General features: G+C 37.1%; 1 protein-coding gene across 3 annotated transcripts in view; it reads left to right on the top strand.

Moving 5' to 3' along the window:
* LOC137281661 (guanine nucleotide exchange factor DBS-like) overlaps positions 1–21,063 on the top strand; it is a 149,258-nt gene that overhangs the window by 44,678 nt on the left and 83,517 nt on the right. For all 3 annotated transcript variants that reach the window (XM_067813047.1, XM_067813045.1, XM_067813046.1), the window contains exons 6-9: positions 11,936–12,052; positions 12,374–12,633; positions 15,998–16,112; positions 16,842–16,964. In XM_067813047.1, coding sequence (XP_067669148.1) covers positions 11,936–12,052; positions 12,374–12,633; positions 15,998–16,112; positions 16,842–16,964 — 615 coding nt within the window. The remainder of the gene's footprint in view (positions 1–11,935; positions 12,053–12,373; positions 12,634–15,997; positions 16,113–16,841; positions 16,965–21,063) is intronic.

Raw genomic sequence — 21,063 nt, 5'->3', positions numbered from 1 at the left:
GCTGAATCATAGTTCAATTTATAGAACCTGACATCAAATGTGACATATTCCCCACAAGCCCGTGGCTCAGATTACCTCAACTGTGTGAGATTGACTCATCCCTGAGACACACCGTCTCAGACCCTGAGTATTATAGGCAGTGGTTGTTGTCAAAGTCATGTATGTATGGGAATAAACCTACAAACATATCAGTGTTCACGTTAATACAGAAACCTGTTTTTCATGCAAAAAAAATAACAAAACCAGGCAAAAATACTTTGCGTGCGTGTTTTGGACACATAGATTCTGATCTACGTAGTTTTAGAAACTACCTTAAAACCGCAACAAACAATAAATTTTAACATGATTCAGTATTGTACTGAAAATTTCATGTGCAAAAGATCTGGACTACGTATTTATTTCTGCATGCACTTGTACAAAACCTACTGCGAAGTCTGCATATTCTTTGAGATGACACAACTTTATTGGGGGGGGGGGGGATAATTTCTTTATTTTAGCAATAGTGACATTGTGGTGTAGGTTCTTGTAACATTTTCAAGCATTTGAGGTATAAGTTGATAATCCAGTAGGTAGTGTCATTTCTATACGAGCAACTTCTAGAATGCCACTATAAACAAAACATATTCTTTATAAATACATATGTTGTATGGATAGCAAATTTTGTATGACATTTCAGAGCTATTTCATCATGTGATGGAATGAAAGATCGTATAAAGAAATGAAACAAAAATGTTTTCCATAAAACATGCCTTGTATTCATGAATGTCCAACTTCTAAATGCCTTTCAAGAACAACACTTTCCTTATTTTGATTTAGCTGAAGACACACCAATCAGTTGGTTCTCACATTACAGATTTTGTTGAGGATGCTTTTGAAAAAAACAAAAGAACAACCTAAAATGTGTTTGGGTGAAAACAAATTTTATATGTTTCATCCAGTTATAAACTACAAGAATAATAGAATCTTTTAACCAGAGGTCAAACTAATGGGTTTTTTTAATCTTTCAAAGAATTTGTACATCTGTATGCCAAGATGATGTAAAACATTAAAATTCTACCTAAACGTTTCAGTCTATTCAAAGGTTAATAAAATAAACACATGTCTTTATACCAATAAAAACTTATTTTACTGAAGTTCTTTGATTGTAAGCTCATCACATGGTGGACGAATGTTTTATTTAGCGGCACAGCCCCTCTTGTCTATTATAAGACCATTCTATCATAGAATTCACCCTGTGGACATGTTGATCAGATGCTCATTATCATAGTTGTGTCGTTGATTTCCTGTGATTGAGACGTGCAGATAGCATATCAGGGGCTGCTTTTAATATCTTCTCCAGAGTACCTCATAAACTGAAGACAAGTTGACTTTTATGGGGAGATTATTAACTGATCTGTTCTGAAAAAATGACATTATTGAACATTTGTATGCATAGTTGATTTTAATTTGATAATGATTTAGACAGTGAAGTACTGAACACAGACAGATGAGTTGATATTTTCTCCATAACTCTTCATAAGGCCAGACCAGTTTTGTTTCTTGTTTTACAGATCTGCCAGTTGTATTTTTTAAGAATAAGAAAAAAAAAAATTTTTCCTGCTCAAAATGCTTATGTTTAAATTGAACAAAAATATACATTTACAACAAAACTTCTTTTAGATTGTTTTTGCCCCAAATACGCTACTTAAATTCCCAAAAGAGTGAAATAATTTTAGCATTTAGAAGGAATATTAATTTGACTGATGATTTTGTAATTATATCCCCCCTCCCCCTCATTGGTCATTGTTTTGACATTAACACATGGTGTACATCAATGTTTTGTTTGACTGGCAATCTAGAAGTTGGTGCTAAAGGGATGACAAAATTGTATGGATGATCAACTTTTTATTTTCACAATAGCAATGTTTCGGTATAACTTCTTATGCACGCAGGGGCGGTGGGGTAGCCTAGTGGTTAAAGCGTTCGCTGCTGAAGACCCGGGTTCGATTCCCCACATGGGTACAATGTGTGAGGCCCATTTTCTGGTGTCCCCCGCCGTGATATCGCTGGCATATTGCTGAAAGCGGCGTATAACCAAACTCACTCACTCACTCTTATGCACGCATTTTCAAGCATATGGTTGGGAATGATCGTGTTATGATATTGTTGGAATATTGCTAAACCTCACTCATCCACATTGTTAGGGTGCCAATCTAGAAGTAGAACTCATTTAATAATTGTGGTTTTCTTTGATAGTGCTAGTTATCATTCCATTTATCAAAACCAGAAACTCAAAATGATTTCGAAATAATGTGTAGCAATGAAATTACTAAGGAGTCCTTCAAAGTCGACATCACACGGAACCAGTGGAACATGTACGTTTTGAGGGATATTGGTTCACAGGGAGTTTTTACAAACTCGTAACAAGGACTTAACGTGTGATTTAGTCAATCTATTAAACCATTCAACAAGTAATTATCTGTTCGATTGGCATTTTAAAAGTTGATGTGTAATTAGAAAGTAAGTAACTTTCAATTCCTTTACACGTTGCAGGCCACCTCTTGTACAAGCGTGTTGATTGCTTAATACACACCATGTTTAGCTGGTGCAATCTCATGTGAAATTTCAACATTGGTTTATAGAGAGTTAATTTGCACTAAAACATGTTTTGAGGTCAGATTAGACTAAGGCTTAGTCTCTGAATATATATAATTTTGATAGTGAAACAAACCCATTTTAAATGAAAAGGAGCCCCAGGGAGACCGAAGATTCAGCACCTGAACCTGAGGAAATCTAGACTTGCTTCATTTAAGGTTTTAGCATAGCAGGGAAGGGTTGGCTGTAGGCAAAATAGTGTGGTTCAGGGACTGAGACAGACTAAGATCAGATTTTAATGTTGGAATTTGGTTTAGATGGTTAAAATCAAGAGTTTCTTATGTATGATATTATAACGGGACAAATTCAGGGCCAAATAAATATTTGGAAATATTGGATTAGAAGGATGTCAGTTTAGATGGATGTTGATATAAAGGGTGTCCACAGTATTACTTTCACATTTTCCAAACTGTGCTCTCAATACTGACTCTTATATCTTCAGATCTCTGTGACAGATTTGCTTCTTTAATAATCTGGTATATATTGAGGAAAGTGAGTGAGTGAGTGAGTGACTGAGTGAGAGAGAGAGAGAGAAAGAGAGAGAGAGTTGAGTTTTAAGGCGCACTCACCCATATTCTAGCCATATGGTGGCGGTCTGTAAATAATCAAGTCTGGACCAGAGAATTCAGTGATCAACAATATGAGCATCTATCTGCGCAGTTGGGAACCGATGACATGTGTCAACCAAGTCAGCGGCCCTGACCACCTGATCCCGTTGGGTGCCTCTTACAACAAGCATAGTCGCCTTTTATGGAGGAAAATGAAGTTTGGAAAAGCCTGTATGCATCAAAAACATAAGACTGATTGATGTCTTTGCTGAAGAACATTGAAAAACTAGAACAATAATTTGTACATTGTGGCAGAGTTGTAATGTTTTTACTGTTTTTTCCGAAAATTAGAAAATGAAATTTGAAATTGTTTTGTTTCATTTGAATAATGGCTCAAAAATGAGAGAATACTGCAGAACATGAGCAGGAATTCTTGGAGACTTGAAGCAAAGCCAGATTAAACAGAACAGCTAATTCTCCCTGAATGTGGCTTTCATGACATTTGATTGGCAGCTAGCCCATCGTCTTGAAATTGATGTGTATTGATTAAACTAGCTGTGATGGTAAGCTTTGATGTAACAACTTGCAACGTAGCTTGTTCACATTCCTCCGCCATTCTGACTTGTAAAGCTGGGAGCATTTTAATTTGAGACTTTTTGGGGGTTGAAATTTGAGATAATTATATACTTTTTTTCTTAAAAGGAGCACTAATTATATTTCATTGTGTTAAATCACTTTTTACTGAAAATCATTACACATAAATCAGGAGTCTGTAAGAGTTGTATGGTCCCCAGGGTGTTGAGATCGATATTACAAAGTGCCAATGAAATTGACATCCAATGAAAAACAAAATGAATGTAAGCAGTGTAGCAGGAACTGGGTGCTGTATAAATAGATTATAATATTAGTAACACATATACAAGTATCATTTCAATGCTTTTGAACATTTCTATTCTGCGATTACTATACCAAAACAAAAATAGAATTTGCTTTGAAAATCAGCTGGTATCAGCTAAATCTCATGCATAACAAAAGTGAATTCAAATCATAAATTTAATATTTGCTCTCAAAAAAAATCAAAATATTTAACATTTTGTTTGTCTCACCCACTTCTTTTCTTTCTAGATGTTTCAACGGGCAATATGCCATGAGGCAAATTTGATAAAATTGCAAATTGATGTGACTGTTAAGTAAACTCTTTAATAGTCATTTTCAAACATATGACTTTAATCGTTCTTGTTTAAACTGAATCTTGACAAATTTTTGTCTTGGTTTTTATGTGAAATAAGATGAAATTATTGAAAAATTTGTCTCTCTTTTTCTAAAAAAACTAGACCCTGTCAGTGCGAACTGATGAAGATGACAATATTTGTTCTTAGAAACAGAAGCTACTCAGCAAAGGCTTCCCGTTCCAAAAATAGTTAGACCGTCTCGTTGATCAGATGGTGAAAAGCCTTTAAGTAGTGAAGTTTTGGCCCAGACTAAGCAATTGCCTGTGTTCAAGTCTCTGGCTTGACAGCCCATCTCTCTTACAAGAAATTGACGATTATTGATTTCATACTGAGATGAAATGTCTCATAAATTTGATTGTGGACTCTCCAAGGTGGGCCACTGTTAGCTCAATTACTGGTTTTCATTTTCTCAGAAAATATGATAAAATTGTATATTTCTTATTAAGCAAAACTTATACAGTTCGGTTTGACTGCATGTTTTTTTATCACGTTTTTTTCCTTTCTGTTGTAACCTTTCTGAGTAGGAGGGTTTAGAAGTGAGTGAGTGAGTGAGTTTAGTTTTATGCTGCACTCAGCAGTATTCCAGCTATATGGTGGCGGTCTGTAAATAACTGAGTCCTAACCAGACAATCCAGTGATCAATAGCATGAGCATCAATCTGCGCAAATGGGAACCCATGACTTGTGTCAACCAAGTCAAACAGCCTGACCACCTGATCCCATTAGTCGCCTCTTACGACAAGCAGAGTCACCTTTTATGACAAGCATGGGTTACTGAAGGCCTATTCTACCCCGGACCTTCACGGGTCACCGAGCTGTAGAAAGTCATTTGGTACTGTGTGTTAGTAATTCTTTGTCTCAAATAATTGTGTCAGATATAACATACAAACATTACCTGTATCAAAACTGTGATCAATAGCATGAGAGTTGATCTACTTAAGTGGGATAAATAGAGGATACTGAACGACCTTCCGTGTAATACCATATTTATTAAATGAGTTAATGATTTGGCATCAAACGAGCGACAGCGAGTTTGATACTAAATCTTTAACAAGTTTAATAAAAATGATATTTCATAGAGGCGTGTTTAGTATTCTGTTTATTACATAAATCGACAGAAACTGCAGTGAAATTCCCTACAGTGTAGGGACTCTCAGCTTTTCGCAAGTCAAGCAAGGTCTAGTAAAATTGCGACATCAGCATTAGCATTGTGACGTCACAACTTAAGACCATTTTGACGTCATACTTCAAGCGCTATTACACTAGTGCAATATTGCCGTAAAAATATTACACTGCAGTATCTTCAACGGGCGAGTAATAATGCGGTATCTTCAACAGGCGAGTATTAAAATGACGTGTCAACCAAGCCATCAAACCTGACCACCCGATCCCTTTAGTTGCCTCATGCAACAAGCATGGGTTATTGAAGATCAGTTCTAACCCTGATCTTCACAGGACCCTTTCTTTGAGAAGGAAATTTGTAACCTTTAAGATACCATGGTGTAATATTGATTGACAACTCCTTGGGAATTGCATGTTTTGATCATGTTGAAGTTGGTTTCTTGTAAGGATTTTGATTCAGCCAGTAAAATACATCTTATCGTGATGCTTTCAAATGACCACCACTCACACCACACACTACCACCCCACATCCATGTATGTCATCAGGTCCAACAACAAACCTCACCCCACCCCACCCCACCCCACCCCACCCCACAGGGGAGTGGTGGTGTAGCCAAGTGGTTAAAGCAGTTGCTTGTCAGACAGAAGACCCAGGTTCAAGTCCCCACATAGGTCTAATGTGCGAAGCCCAATTCTGGGATCCTCTGCCATGATATTACTGGAATATTGCTAAAGCCATGCTCACTCACACTGACTCACTCACACATTACAAGAATAATGAGGTGACTGTTCCCAGGTGAGGTGACTTCATAGCTAGCTGCTCATACTATCAACCACTGGTCTGTTTGTCCAGACTGAATTTAAAACAGTTCCCACTGATAAACCTGTGGTGGTGTCGAAAGGAGAGAGCACCTCTAACTCACTTCTGTCAAGCGAGGTTGCGAGTTGACGACGTATCTTCATTTCACACAATCTGCATACAAGTTACAACTCTCTCTCTCTGTGACTGATCTTAGCACCATCAGAAGATTGTAGGGCTTGCTTGGGACTTCTATGAATGTGCTGTATTGACACTACATCTCACTATTCACAACTTGTGCCTTTCAAAGCAATAACATGATTGACACAAATGCATCGTTAGATTTTGACATGCTATCACAACTAAGTACCAGTGGTTAGATACAGTCTGTACAATGCGTGAATGATGCAGATTTCCTTCACAGAATTTCTTCCAATTTTTATACACCCTGGGCTTGTATATTCCTTGATATTGATCCTCGGTGTCTATTCCTGGTAGAAGCAAACACAAAATCAGAGGCACCAATATTCCACAGAGACCGTTGGCGCTTTGCCTAGCCATTGCCCATGGCCTGACATCATTGCAAGACTTTTACAATGGCGCAAGCTTGAATGGAAGTGGTCAATGGAGAGGTCTCTTGTACGTGTTTTTCAAGATAACATCTATACATTATCATTGATTTACTGCTTGTGGCAAAAGTTGTTGAAAGAATTGAAAGTAGATGCCAAACAAGACTCTATGAGTGGGTCTGTAGGAGTGAGTGAGTGAGTGAGTTTAGTTTTACACTGTGCTCAACAATACTCCAGCTATATGCTTGAGAGCAGTAAATAATTGGATCTGGACCAGACAATCCAGGGATCAACATCGTGAACTTTGATCTGTGCAACTGGGATACGATGATGTGTCAACCCAGTCAGAGAGCCTGACCACTCCATCCCGATACTTGTGATACACACATAGATAGACATTACCACAGACACTCTTAGACATTGTCACAGGCACTTGTAGACATTGCCACCAGCACGGGTAAACATCATCACAGGCATGCACAGACATTGATGAAATCATGCAGACATGGGTAGATGTAAACAGACAGACATGCACAGACATAGATGAAATCATGCAGACATGGGTAGATGTAAACAGGCACAGACATGCACAGACATGGATGAATTCATGCAGACATGGGTAGATGTAAACAGGCACAGACATCGATGAAATCATGCAAACATGGGTAGATGTAAACAGGCACAGACATGCACAGACATTGATGAATTCATGTAGACATGGGTAGATGTAAACAGGCACAGACATCGATGAAATCATGCAAACATGGGTAGATGTAAACAGGCACAGACATGCACAGACATTAATGAATTCATGTAGACATGGGTAGATGTAAACAGGCACAGACATCGATGAAATCATGCAAACATGGGTAGATGTAAACAGGCACAGACATGCACAGACATTAATGAATTCATGTAGACATGGGTAGATGTAAACAGACACAGACATGCACAGACATTAATGAATTCATGTAGACATGGGTAGATGTAAACAGACACAGACATGCACAGACATTGATGAATTCATGTAGACATGGGTAGATGTAAACAGACACAGACATGCACAGACATAGATGAAATCATGCAGACATGGGTAGATGTAAACAGACAGGCATGAAACAGACATGGATAATGGCGGTGAGATGCAGCTGCAGACATGGATACCCACGCCGCATCAAGTTATATTTCTGCATCAGCATGGCGTCCCAGCTACTGGACATGCACCAGCATGTATCCGGTCAGCAGTATTGACGTACATACAACATCCAGTGTCATTGATTCCAGACCTATTTCTAGATGCTTATTCATCTGTGCACCCTGTGTTGGCATAACAACCAACTGATGTGTTTATCAGACTGATATCCACTGATTACAAAGCTGATTATAAAAGACCATCCCCAAACCCTCCCCCAAGCCAGGTACTGATGGACGAGGGAAAGAATTGGGGGTAGGGGTAGAATGCTGACATTTGCTCACAGGAGTAAGCTGCCAATGGGGGGGGGGGGGGGGGGGGGGGAAATGTTTTCACTCTGTGGTGAATCTTTGACTTAGGATTTATCAGCTTGCTTTGTATGAGTATCCTAGACTATTGCCAGCTATCTTAAATTTTCCTTTCGCTCATCTATTTTGGGCATGGAAAAGACTTAGGATGTGACATGTGATATTTCTGTGTTGGTTGAGGATGTTACATTCAGCAGTTGTTGGAGCATATCAGTTATGCCTCATTCATCCTGATTCTCTCGTTTGCTCACTAAGTTACTTTGTCACTCATTCCATCTCGTCACCTTGTAAGAACCCCGATTAGAATTCGTTGGTTTCACATCAATTTTGGACTCACTGAGTGCATATGTAAAGCGTGTAAAAATAGCCACTGGCAAACTTCTGCTTCTGTTTACAGACAGTGTAAATATATTAAAAATATAATAATTAAATGCATAATTATTGACGTGTGACAACTGACTAAATATACTGATTTGCATTGCTTTTCAGTTATTGATGTCCTATTTTGGTTGCAGCTGCATCAGAAATGTGTTTTTTGTTTGTTGTGAGAAGGGGATGTGCGGGAAGAACAGTGGTGGCGAGATGTGTTTATACAAGAACTTGTTGACATAAATTAAGCTAATTGTTTCACTGCTCCCGGTCTTTTGTTCATAAAAGAAGTGAGATAAGTTGCATTCAACAGAAAAGTATGCATTTGTTTTGATTTTGATTTTGATTTTCAATTCTTTTCAAATCATTTCAATTCTTTTCAAATCATTTAAATTCTTTTCAAATCATTTAAATTCTTTTCAAATCATTTAAATTCTTTTCAAATCATTTCAATTCTTTTTAGACCATTTCAATTCTTTTTAGACCATTTCGATTCTTTCCAAACCATTCAATTATTTTTAGACCATTCTGACTCTCCTGATTATAATTGCAAACCATTTCAATCCTTCCCAGACTGTACCAGTTCTTTCCAGACCATTCGGATTCTATCCTGACCATATCAGTCCTTCCTAAATCATTTCAATTTTATCAATTGGGTGGTGCTGTAGCCTAGTGATTAAAACTTTTGCCATTCACACGGAAGACCTGGGTTCAGTTCCCCACAAGAATGTGAAAAATGCATTTTTGGTGTCCCTTGCCATGAGATTGCTGGAATATATTGCTAAAAATGGCGTAAAACACAACTAACTTAATTCTACCCAGACACTTCTGATTCTGTGCAGACCGTCATCCTTGTCAAACTGTTTCAGTTCTTTCCAAAGCATTTCTATTGGTTCCAGGTGTGTTGCTTACAGACACCCTTCTTATCAGATTATTGCTGGTATGTTATTGATCTCATGGTCTGTCTTATGGCCCTTGAATCATATTTTCCCTTGCTTCAAGCTCTTTCTGTAAAATATAATTCCTAAATGAAACAAGACTAGATTTTCATCAGGCTCTGTAGTTCCCATCGCACTGGGGCTCCTTTACCTTTCAAATGGAAATTTTAGTTTAGTCTTTTAGCATATACTGTCAGAGAATGAGTGATAGCTTGTACTGTTGAATCTGAGATGAGAAGAAAGAAACAAATAAATGAAATAAGAACTTCTAATTCTTTTTGTAATTTTGTTTTTGGGCCTCCCTTGTACTCCTAATTCAGTTTTTCTGTATTTAATGTATATTCAGACTCTTTTGATTATGACATTCAGTTGTCTTTACATCAGCTTTCTTTTCATTGTCAATAATCATAAAAAGTCTCTGGTCTCTCAAAACAAAAATTGTGATCCATCTTGACAATCAGGCGAAATAACTTTAATCGACAAGTTATCAGCTTTCATAAAGAAGTCTGGCCTGTCATATTTTCCTTTCCAACGCCTCAGTTGTTACCCTGGAGAATACCATTGCATTGATTTCTGAATTCACCAAAAGAACCAAAATTTCTTGGCGCCGAGTTGCAGGACTTTCAACGAACAGCATCAATAAAGGGGATCTACATTCCCCCCATTTCCCTTCCTGAATACCCCCTGTGTGCTGTTAATCTTGATTCTACAATATTATACTGACGGGGAGAGAAATTAGCTACATACCGAACAGTGTAATGTAATATGTGACCCTGATTGCTGAATGTTACATTGTAATGTAATTGATAATCAGTCCAACATTTTCTGCCTGATTCTGAGTAAATACCAATTCTGAATGTCAGAATATACGAATCTAATTAAGGTTTTTGCACCAGTGGTCCCATCACCAACTTCCTTCAGTGCAAGTAGGTATGAAATGGAGTGATGTCAATTTCAGACCTGAAAGCACAAATTGCAATTTACGATGTCATAAATTGCAGACGTAATGTACATTTCAGTCATCATGTTCTGTGGACATGAAACAGACGTCTTATTTTGTGGCGAAAAGATACTAAAATATAACAAAGGCTAGTCAAGCCATACTGGCTTTCTGGTATAGTCATTATTGTGAGTAATGGCGGTTTTAATGTCATCATGACATGACCTTCCTCTACAAGGTCAAGTCTATATTTGACGTTTGACTAAAACATTCATGTTCATTTGGTGTAAATGTGTCAGAGATTTAATAACAAGCATGAGACATGAATCTTTCATGAAACTCTTAAGTTGATCAGGAAACTTTTTACATGTATTTGTCTCTTAATGTCCTTGGAGAAGTGCTTCGTGTTTGGTTCATGTAAACAGCAAAACACTCTAGATAAATACGCATGAAAAGCTGTTCCTTGAATATTCTGCATTAGCCCCAAGTATTTCCATAAAAAGAAGATATTTATCATTGGCAACAATGTGTTATCTCCAAAGATGTTGTTTGAGCCATGTTAATGGCTGGTGTGGTAGATACAAAACCAAATTGGAATTAACATCGACCTGGTGTTGTAAGTTCTGTGTCTGAGAATCCCTATTGAACATGAAGATATTTTCACTGTTTAAGTATACATGGTTTAACATAACACAGAAATGTGCATCCAGTACCCTCCAGTATTTATCTTACCAAACACCTCAATATTAATTTTGAACTGTTTTAAGCATGATCATAATAAATAGTACAAGATTTAGGCAAATAACCAGCAATGACAAATATAACCCAATTTAAATTTGTCTCCCTTCCATTAATTTGCATTCACAAAACATTGGTAATTTCTGTATGTCATACATGACTCAATTATTTGAGATAAAGAATTGCCAAAGTATCATATAAATAAATTTCCACAGTTTGGTGACTCATGAAGGTCCGGGGTAGAATAGGCCTTCAGTAACCCATGCTTTGCCATAAAAGGTGACTCTGCTTGTCGTAAGAGGCGACTAATGGAATCGGGTGGTCAAGCTGTTTGACTTGGTTGACACATGTCATAGGTTCCCAATTGCGCAGATTGATGTCCATGCTGTTGATCACTGGATTGTCTGGTCCAGATTCGATTATTTAGAGACTGCTGCCATATAGGTGGAATATTGCTGACTGGGGTGTGAAACTAAACTCACTCACTCACTCACTTATGTTTTGAAGGTCAAGGTAAACCACTGTGTATGACCTTGCTGTGTTCTAGGTTATACTATGTGACAGCCCTGTGGAGATGCTAGAACATGTGGACCCATCCATGCTGACCACAGATGTAGGTGGGGCCCTGGAGTATGACCCCAGTGAGTGGACTGAACACAGATCGGTGAGTGTGAGGGTGGCAAAGTATTTGATATGTTTTTAGAGTGGCCAAGTGAATTTTGGTAATGTTTTATTATCATAAGGTACTTTGCATGGATATCGAATTGTTCTAGTGTAAGATTTGAAATTACGTGTTTAGGGAACATATTTTTCACCAGAGGTTGAAATTACTGATAAAGGTGACAAAAAAGAAAATGTGTTTATCCAGGGGAATGATGATGATGATGATGATGATGATGATGATGATGATGATGATGATGACATTGTTGCTTAGATGGCCATACCCTTCCAATCAATACATCAAAATTTCATCATTATTTCCCAGGCAATCGAGAAGTTTGCTTTCAATGTCGACGCCATAGGCAAAACTCTGAATAACCTAGTCAAGAAGCTGGATGAGACAGACCTTCCAAACGACGTCCCAGGAACGGAGACGCTGATCAAAGGCCACATCCAAGAGCGGAAGGAAGTGATGGAAGATGTAGCCAATGCAGCCAGTCATGGCGACACGTTACTCAAGTGTATCAGGGGAGACAACTCTGAAGTGCCTCTAGTCAAACTCACCAATGTCTTGGAGCTGGAAAGGTAAGTGGCTAACTGATTTTCAAACTACGACAACACCAGTGTACGAGTGGCTGTTGTCAGGATCATTAAAGTTTTCCCTCCAACCTGAAGTGTGTATCAGCGAGTGGGGTTTTAAGATGGTTTGGGCTATATTCCAGCAATATCACGGCAGGGGGACACCAGATATGGACTTCAGATGTTGTACCCATGTGGGAATCGAACCAGGATTTTCTGTGAGACAAGCGAACCATTTAACCGCCAGGCTACCCCATTGCCCAGATCGCAGATGTTGTGACATCTCTGAGGTTTTGATAAGCTGGCCTTTTCTCTGATTATGTGCCATTTTTGTTGTAATCAGGTTGGTTCAAGCTTTCAAACTAATGAAAATGTCTTCAACTTGCAAGGTGACAGTGGTGTAGCATAGTGTTTAATGCATTTGCTCTTCATGCTCTTCATGCTCTTCACCTGGGTTCAATTCCTCATATGGGTATAGGGGCGGTGGGGTAGCCTAGTGGTTAAAGCATTCGCTTGTCACGCCGAAGACCCGGGTTCGATTCCCCACATGGGTACAGTGTGTGAGGCCCATTTTCTGGTGTCCCCGCTGTGATATCGCTGGAATATTGCTAAAAGCAGCGTAAAACCAAACTCCCTCACTCACTCACTCACATGGGTACAATATGTGAAGCCCATTTCTGGGCCCCCCCCCCCCCCACGATATTGCTGGAATATTGCTAAAAGCGATGTAATTACAATAGAATCATCCATTTTGTTCTGCAATACAGAAGGTGAGTTCTGAACTGATTGGGACCTTTAGTGCTTAAAGTGTTCCCTCATCATGCCGAGAGATCTCACTTCGATTCCCAACGTGGGTATGATGTGACTGAAGACCATTTCTGGTGTCTCTGCTGTGAAATGGATCTCATATTTCTATAAGTGGCATAAAACAAAAGTCACTCATTCACTCTGAACTCCATGCATGGTTGCGGGAAGTAGTGGCAGGTAACAATGACATTATTGAGAGCTCAGGAATGGGCTTCACTGTGAGGAGCCTTGTATGGAATCGGATAAGCTGGTGCACATGCCCTCAGTTTGCAATATATACACTGCTGTGATTAGTGTAAGACAAGAGTCATCTCCCTTGTCTGGCTGACCCATGAATGATTATGTGAAGTCTTGTGCTCTTATTTGATACATAGCGAGAAAACCTTGCAGATTTATTACATGTGACACTTATGCTTATTATTTGTTGGTAATTCAAATATGATCAGACCTATTAAAAAATCTTTATATGACAACGAGTGAGGTTTCTGTAAATGGAAAGTAAAGTATTTCATTGAATAAAAGAAGACAATTCTGATTGTACAAAGTTCAGACAGACAGTGTGATCATTGTTTTGTTGATGTCTTACCACCAAAATCAAAGCATCAATGTCAAGAATTGTTGTGTGAAGACTGAAAATCAGATAATAAGTGAAGCTAACATAAAATCCCTTTATTAGCTAGTCAGTACACAATAAGGATGAAAATTCTGGCTTGTGCCTTTAGATCATTCATTTAACAGACAGAAAATAACTTAATCTGTAGGACTTATTTTGCTTTGGAAGATGTTTACAAACTGACTGAGAAAATATAATTACTCCTATGAAGATTTCATGGAACTTTCTATTTGTCTGATTTAAAGGCTAAATATAAAATGTTGAAGCATTTTTATAAAAACCTTATTCAGACAATAAGGCCAGTCTTTTACGTCTGTTGTTTTGTAATTGTTTTTGTGACCAACCAGGTTGGAAGATGAAAAGTATTTTCATTTATATTTTCATCACAAACAAGTAGTTTGTTTTTAAAAGCTTAACTTTTAATATTGAACCAATTAATGTAATGGTCATGGGGGCATTCGTCTTCTTCAGGGTGACTATTTCCTTTTAAAAGGTATATTTGATAGTATACTCATTAAAGTTATTCAGTATGTGAACATCTATATTCTGTTCAGGAATTCCCTTTCATGAATTCCACAGTCTAAGTAAATTTAGTCTCCATACTTTACAATACTTGACTGCAGAATGTAACAAAACCTAGTAGGAAGTCGCGTTAGGTAACCTTGGAATGACCTATGACCATCCAATCAAACGCGAGAAAGCCGAATGGATTTAACCAATCAGGGCTTTCTGATGACATGATTACCATTATGTAATATTTCCTCCCTCAAGGTTTTGTTAGACTCAGTAGTGGAGTGTAATGAAAAGTACTGCAACTAAGTTTTCTTAGACTGGTGGATTCCAATTTTTCCTCTTAATTTCTTGTTGCAAATTCACATGAGGGTCTTGAGCTGTTTTGCTTCAATACTCCTTCAGATTTTTGTGTTTTTTTCTATTAATTATTAATTTACTAAGGAATAAGATGTAATTATTCATACATATTTATAACCCTGATTAGAAGTTGCAATTCGTCAAATTTCATGATTAAGAAGAAAAAATTAAAAAGTGATTCCCTTTTTAACAGCAAAGCAAATTTGAATACTTTACACTTTGATTTAAAATAAAAATATGAATATTGTCAGAGACAATTACCAAATATGGTTAGTTGCTGTACAAATATTGTTTACGAGGCAACAAATTCCATCATGAATGTCTAAGGGCTGTGTGCTTAATGTGGCTATGTATGTTTATGTAGACAGTATTTATACGCGACAATCCTGCAAAATGTATATTTGTTGGCAATGGATACAAACAACACGTGGATCTTGCTTTGACCGCTGGGCTCATCAACAAGTGTCATCTCAGAGTAGCCACAAGAAACTAAAGTAAACGTCTTCTTAATTTGATGTTGCTAAGAATAGAGACTTGTTGAATCAGAATCACGCTTCTCACTATGTTTTTCTGTGTTAATTTCCTTCTTGGTCTGTTTCGCCACATGTTGTGTGTTAATTACATGGACGAAGGTACAGGTTACATTGACCAAAACGTTGAGGCGTTGCTGGATTAAAGTTGGGAAAAAATATACGATATTGTTATAGCATATGACAGAGGACATGTTTAGATTCAGCTTTTTTGGAAAACGTTATTTATTATTGAGCAAAATATGTTTTCTTGTAGTTTAATGTAGTTGATAATATCAACTGTTTACGTTTACTTTTTGTATACTGGGTCACTGATGAAATGTTTCAATATGTTCACCACTGCTTGAAACATTTGTGGCATTTTATGTGATTGATATGTCTATATCCAGTAATGTACTTTTGTCGTGTTTTGATTATTTGACTATGTAAATCATTCGACTAAACAATTATCTTTTGTGCAAATTGTTTGATATGAGAGATTTTGGGTTCGCCTTTCAGAGCCTGTGTTGTGCGTTATAATTTATTTATGTTTGTTTCAACATATTTGCAGGCTTCTTGTTCAGCTTGAAGAGACAAAAAAGAAATTTGGTGAATTCTGGAAAACCCATGAAGACAAACTACGTCAGTGCCTCAAACTACGGGAGTTCGAAGAAGAATTTAAACTTGTGAGCATTTTGTATATATGTTTTGATTTATTTCAGTATTGAAACTTTAAAAAATTTTTTTTTTTTCAATTTCATGTAGTGCAACTGCACTTAATATTTGACAATTTTAACCATTAGTCTGAAAACAAAATTTTTATTTGGGGTACTTGGCTGGCAAATAATAATTCAGGGTTAAAATTTGTTTCAAGCAACTTATGCTAGTCCAAATATGCAACTTATTTATTTCATAGATCTGGTAGCCATGCTTTGTAGATTGCAAATCATTGCTCCTGCTTGGTGTAAGATCACTGGATTGTCTGGTCCAGCCATGATTATTGCCAAGCAGCTGTCATTAGATGTTACATAAAACAAAGATTATATATGTGTATATGGTGATACCACAGATTTTAAAGTGATGAAAGAGATTAGCGCCTGTGAAGATCCAGGGTATAATTGATCTTCATCAACCTATGCTCCTTGTTAAAGGTGACAAAATGTGATCAGATGGTTAGGCTCATTGAGTTATTTGACGCATATAATTGTCTCATGTTGTTTAGATCCATGCTGATGATATTGATCATTGGATTGTCTGGTCCAGCCTTGATTATTTACAGACCACCGCCATGTTGATGGAATATTGCATTGCTGAGTGTGGCATAAAACTAAACTCACTCTTTCACTCAAACAGACAAGTAGTAGGCATTTTTGACACAGATTGGCTATAAACAGTTTTTATGTTTCTGTGTACAGATTCAGTACACCATAGAACGCAGTGTGGAGACACTGGAGACGAAGATGCCTGAGACAGGAGAGTCAGTGACGCAGGTTGAGACTCAGATTCGAAGTTTTGAAGAATTTGAACTGTCAGCTCGGGTAAGTGACTCCTGATTCTTGCAATAATCTACATATCACCCTGAGAATGTATTTTTCTTATAGAACAAGAGACACATGTCCAGTTTATCATGATCTTTGTATGTCATCACTGTCAGCATTAAGATCGTTGAATCCAGAAATTCGGCAATTTAGTTTTATTGCAGTGGAGACAATCTGTCACTCTGTATTTCTGTCCAAACAAAGGGACAGCACTGTGCTTTGTCCCTCTATCTGTCTCTGTCCCTCTATCTGTCTCTGTCCAGACAAGCAGACATTATTCTGTAGTCTTGGTTCTGTCTGTCCAAACAAAGGGACATTATCCTGCAGACTTTGTTCTATCTGTCTTAACAAAGGGACATTACTCTACAGTGCACACTTCATTTTCATGTGTTTCAGTGGTCATTTAATGAACTGTCATGACAAATAGGGGTGGGGGTGGGGGTGGGGGGATGGGGGGTGCGCAGCTCTGACCCCTTCTGGGTCTGCCTGTGCTCTGTAGCATTGGTTCTGTGTGTCCTATAAGGGAATATTTACTCTGTATCATTCATTGAATCAACAGGACCTTACTGGAACTGTATAAAAGCAAGAAGCAAATTTGACAATTGAATTATGATTTGGTTCCGTGTGACATCCGTTTGATTGTGTAGTTAAATACATATGAATAACACCAATTACATATTGACTTTGTGATGTTTTTAGTTATTGATGAGCTATTGATATTTAACTTTAAGTGCGACATCAATATCTGGATGTTATGTTTCGGGTATTAATGATTGATATCAGAATAAATTACTGTCTTCAAATTATGTTGTTCTATATCAAGCACTGGCCTTGACATCATGTGAGTTCAACATACAGATTGAAATCATTTTATTGATGTACAACCTGAACACTTGTTTGGATGGAATTCTTCCTTTTGTGTCAAAGATCAATTTGTAAGCTTGGAATGAGTAACTGTCTTGAAAATAATCAACTTTCTTTGAAGTCAGCTGTGAGCAAAGATGAATAGGACCAAAATAGCAACACAGTGTAAATAAAAAACATCAGTCTCAGTTGTTTTGTTTTTTTCAAAATAAAGAATCGTCACAATCATTATAAACACAAGACATCCTTTTTTCACACTGAAAATGTTTTTTGCAAATCTAGGGGTAAATTGTGTGAAATTCCTAATGAAAATTTGTCAACAGAAAAGCCTGGTTCAGGAGGGAAAAATGCCATGCAGTTGTCGACATTACTCTGAACACTGCTGTTACAGTGTTTTATCATCTCTTTGGAGTTTGTCAGCTTTCTTCCAATCTTTTCCACAAACAGGGCTTTCTGTTTGTGCATAGCTGCTGTCAGGTAGTCCAGGTCTACAACTAACTAGCTGTCTTCATTGTATCCCAGTTGCATAGATCAGTGCTCATGCTGTTGATCACTAGATTGCCACGCCAGATCATTTACAGACTGCTGCCTTATAGCCGGAATATTGCTAAGTGCAATAAGAAACTAAACTCGTGCACTGCAATACTGTGTTTTTTGTGACATCATTCTGGTCTACAATTTTTGGACAGCTTGGTTTTTAAATGATAAAATTTTGGAAAATGATACAGACATGTTTTATGTGTCCCGTGTATGTTTAAGTGCTGATGTTGACCCTGAATAGTCAAAGTTGATGATTTCAATTATTTTTTCAGTTATGATGTCCGTAAGAGAAAATAAATGAATAATTTATGTAATATTTCCTTTGTGTCATTTAATTTTCTTGTTGGATTATGCTTGTCTAATCCATCATTTGATTGTTGTAAGATGAATTAGATTGATATTGATAATGACATTTGAAAAAATCTGTTACTGTGGAAACCTGTGACATATGCTGGCGTAAATCAATGTCATGCAGCAACAGCTTGCCGTGAGTCAATAAATTGTTTTGCATATTACCACATTTGATGTTCAGGTATTCCTGTATGTATGGTTGTTCCTTCTCTGCTTTGAAATTCATACAAACTGGGAATTGTTTTGGTCGATGATTTGGTTTACAATGAAACATCTCATGCTACAGTGCAGAGATTATGTAAGGGAATTTTTCTCCCTTTTCATGTGTGAAACGCAAATAATGAGTGAAATAGTTTCCAAACTTTGCTAGCTAGGGGGACTAGCAATGCCTTAAGGTTACTAGCCTACAAAATAATTCAGTAGCCTGAAATATGAATGTAGAATGTAAAAAGCAGTGTAAATATAAATTCTCTCTCTCTCTTTCTCTCTCTCTCTTTCTCTCTTTCTCTCTCTCTCTCTCTCTCTCTCTCTCTCTCTCATGAAGGTAGCAAGGTAGACTAGGCCTTCAGCAACCCATGCTTGCCATAAAAGTTGACTATGCTTGTCGTAAGAGGTGACTAACGGGATCAGGTGGTCAGACTCGCTGACCCAATTGTGCAGATCGATGCTCATGTGTTTGATCACTGGATTGTCTGGTCCAGACTCAATTATTTACAGATCGCCAATTTGAATATTGCTGAGTGCAGCATAAACCTAAACTCACTCTCTCACTCTCTCTCTCTCTCTCCCCCACACACTTTCTCCATCCCCCTTTCCCCATCCTTGTCACACACACACAGCATACATACATACATACATACATACATACATACATACATACATACATACATACATACACACATACATACATACATACATACATACATACATACATACAAACATGCATACATACATACATACATGCATGCATGCATGCATGCATGCATGCATGCATGCATGCATGCATGCATACATACATACATACATACATACATACATACATACATACATACATACATACATACATACATACATACATACATCTCATCTAAATAGTATTTAATGATTCCAACAGGCCTACTTTATTTTTGCATAGTTCAAATTGTGTTGGTTTAAAACAAAAACAAAAACTGTGAGCATTCAGTGACCCCAATATACTACAGTCAGTAAAACTCTGTCGCTATGAACTAATAGACTTTCACAACTAGTTAGCAACCTCCACCATTAGTTCAGCAATATCCCCAAGATAATACTGCATCAAACAGGAAGAGGAAGGGAGTCATAGTGGAACCCGGACTCAGTCCTCGTCATGAAAATACAAATGAAGGAAGGAGGCAGCCAGATATATCTCCAAATGATTGAAACAGGAAGCCTTTAATGTTACTAAGCAGTGTAAAATTCCTCATTGAAGTGGATGATGCATTCAAGCATCTTTAAAGCCCTCAAAAGTGTTGCTGTGGCGGCAAAACAGGGACAATCAGTGATTGCTGGTGCAAATGTGTTGAATACTGAAGGGAAGTTTGAATTTTGAATGCTGAAGGGATGTTTGAATCATGAATGCTGAAGGGATGTTTGAATCATGAATGCTGAAGGGATGTTTGAATCAATATAGAACAAACTTTATAGATAACAATTTCTTTATTCATGAGAGCGATGTTTTTTTACAGATTCTTGTACTGTTAAGCATAAAATGGTGTTTGAAGCATTCTTAAGCTACCATTTAAACATGTTGTGTCAAATATTCAAGTAAAAAGTATTAATAGTTGTGAACATGTCACGATCATATCATTCATAACATTAAAAAAATGATGATACTGTTATATAAAAATATTTCAAATCTTTTTCATTTTACCAATTAAATGTTTTGAACTTTTTATGTATTCTGTCATATTTCCTATTATATTTTTAACAGAAATTTGAAATTTCCTTCATACCGATGATATATGATTAAATATATTGTTAGACCCAAAGTATCTTGCAATGTCCTTTGTATCTTGCAGTATCCGTTGTGTAACCTATATCCTTAAATGTTTTCATTGACTAGTTTTCCATCCAAAACAATTTGTATTACTTTCTGACAAAATCACTCTTTATATTTACGAAAATTGGTAGTTTTGAACTAAAGCAATTCTTTGTAAATCTTATCAGATGTTAATCATGAGAAAATATCCAAGAAAACATTTGTGAAGAGTCCAGAGAACGAGCAAATCAGCTAACTCAGTAGAAACTGTTTATAGCGTCATTTCAGCTTGAAATCCAATAAATTAAAAAAACTAATTAAACAAGCGTTAATGACAAAATGTGT

This window comes from Haliotis asinina, chromosome 4 (assembly GCF_037392515.1).
Source record: "Haliotis asinina isolate JCU_RB_2024 chromosome 4, JCU_Hal_asi_v2, whole genome shotgun sequence".
In the NCBI taxonomy this organism is placed as follows: domain Eukaryota; kingdom Metazoa; phylum Mollusca; class Gastropoda; order Lepetellida; family Haliotidae; genus Haliotis; species Haliotis asinina.
The sequence above is the reverse complement of the archived record's forward strand: the minus strand, read 5'-3'. Positions and strand labels throughout refer to the sequence as shown.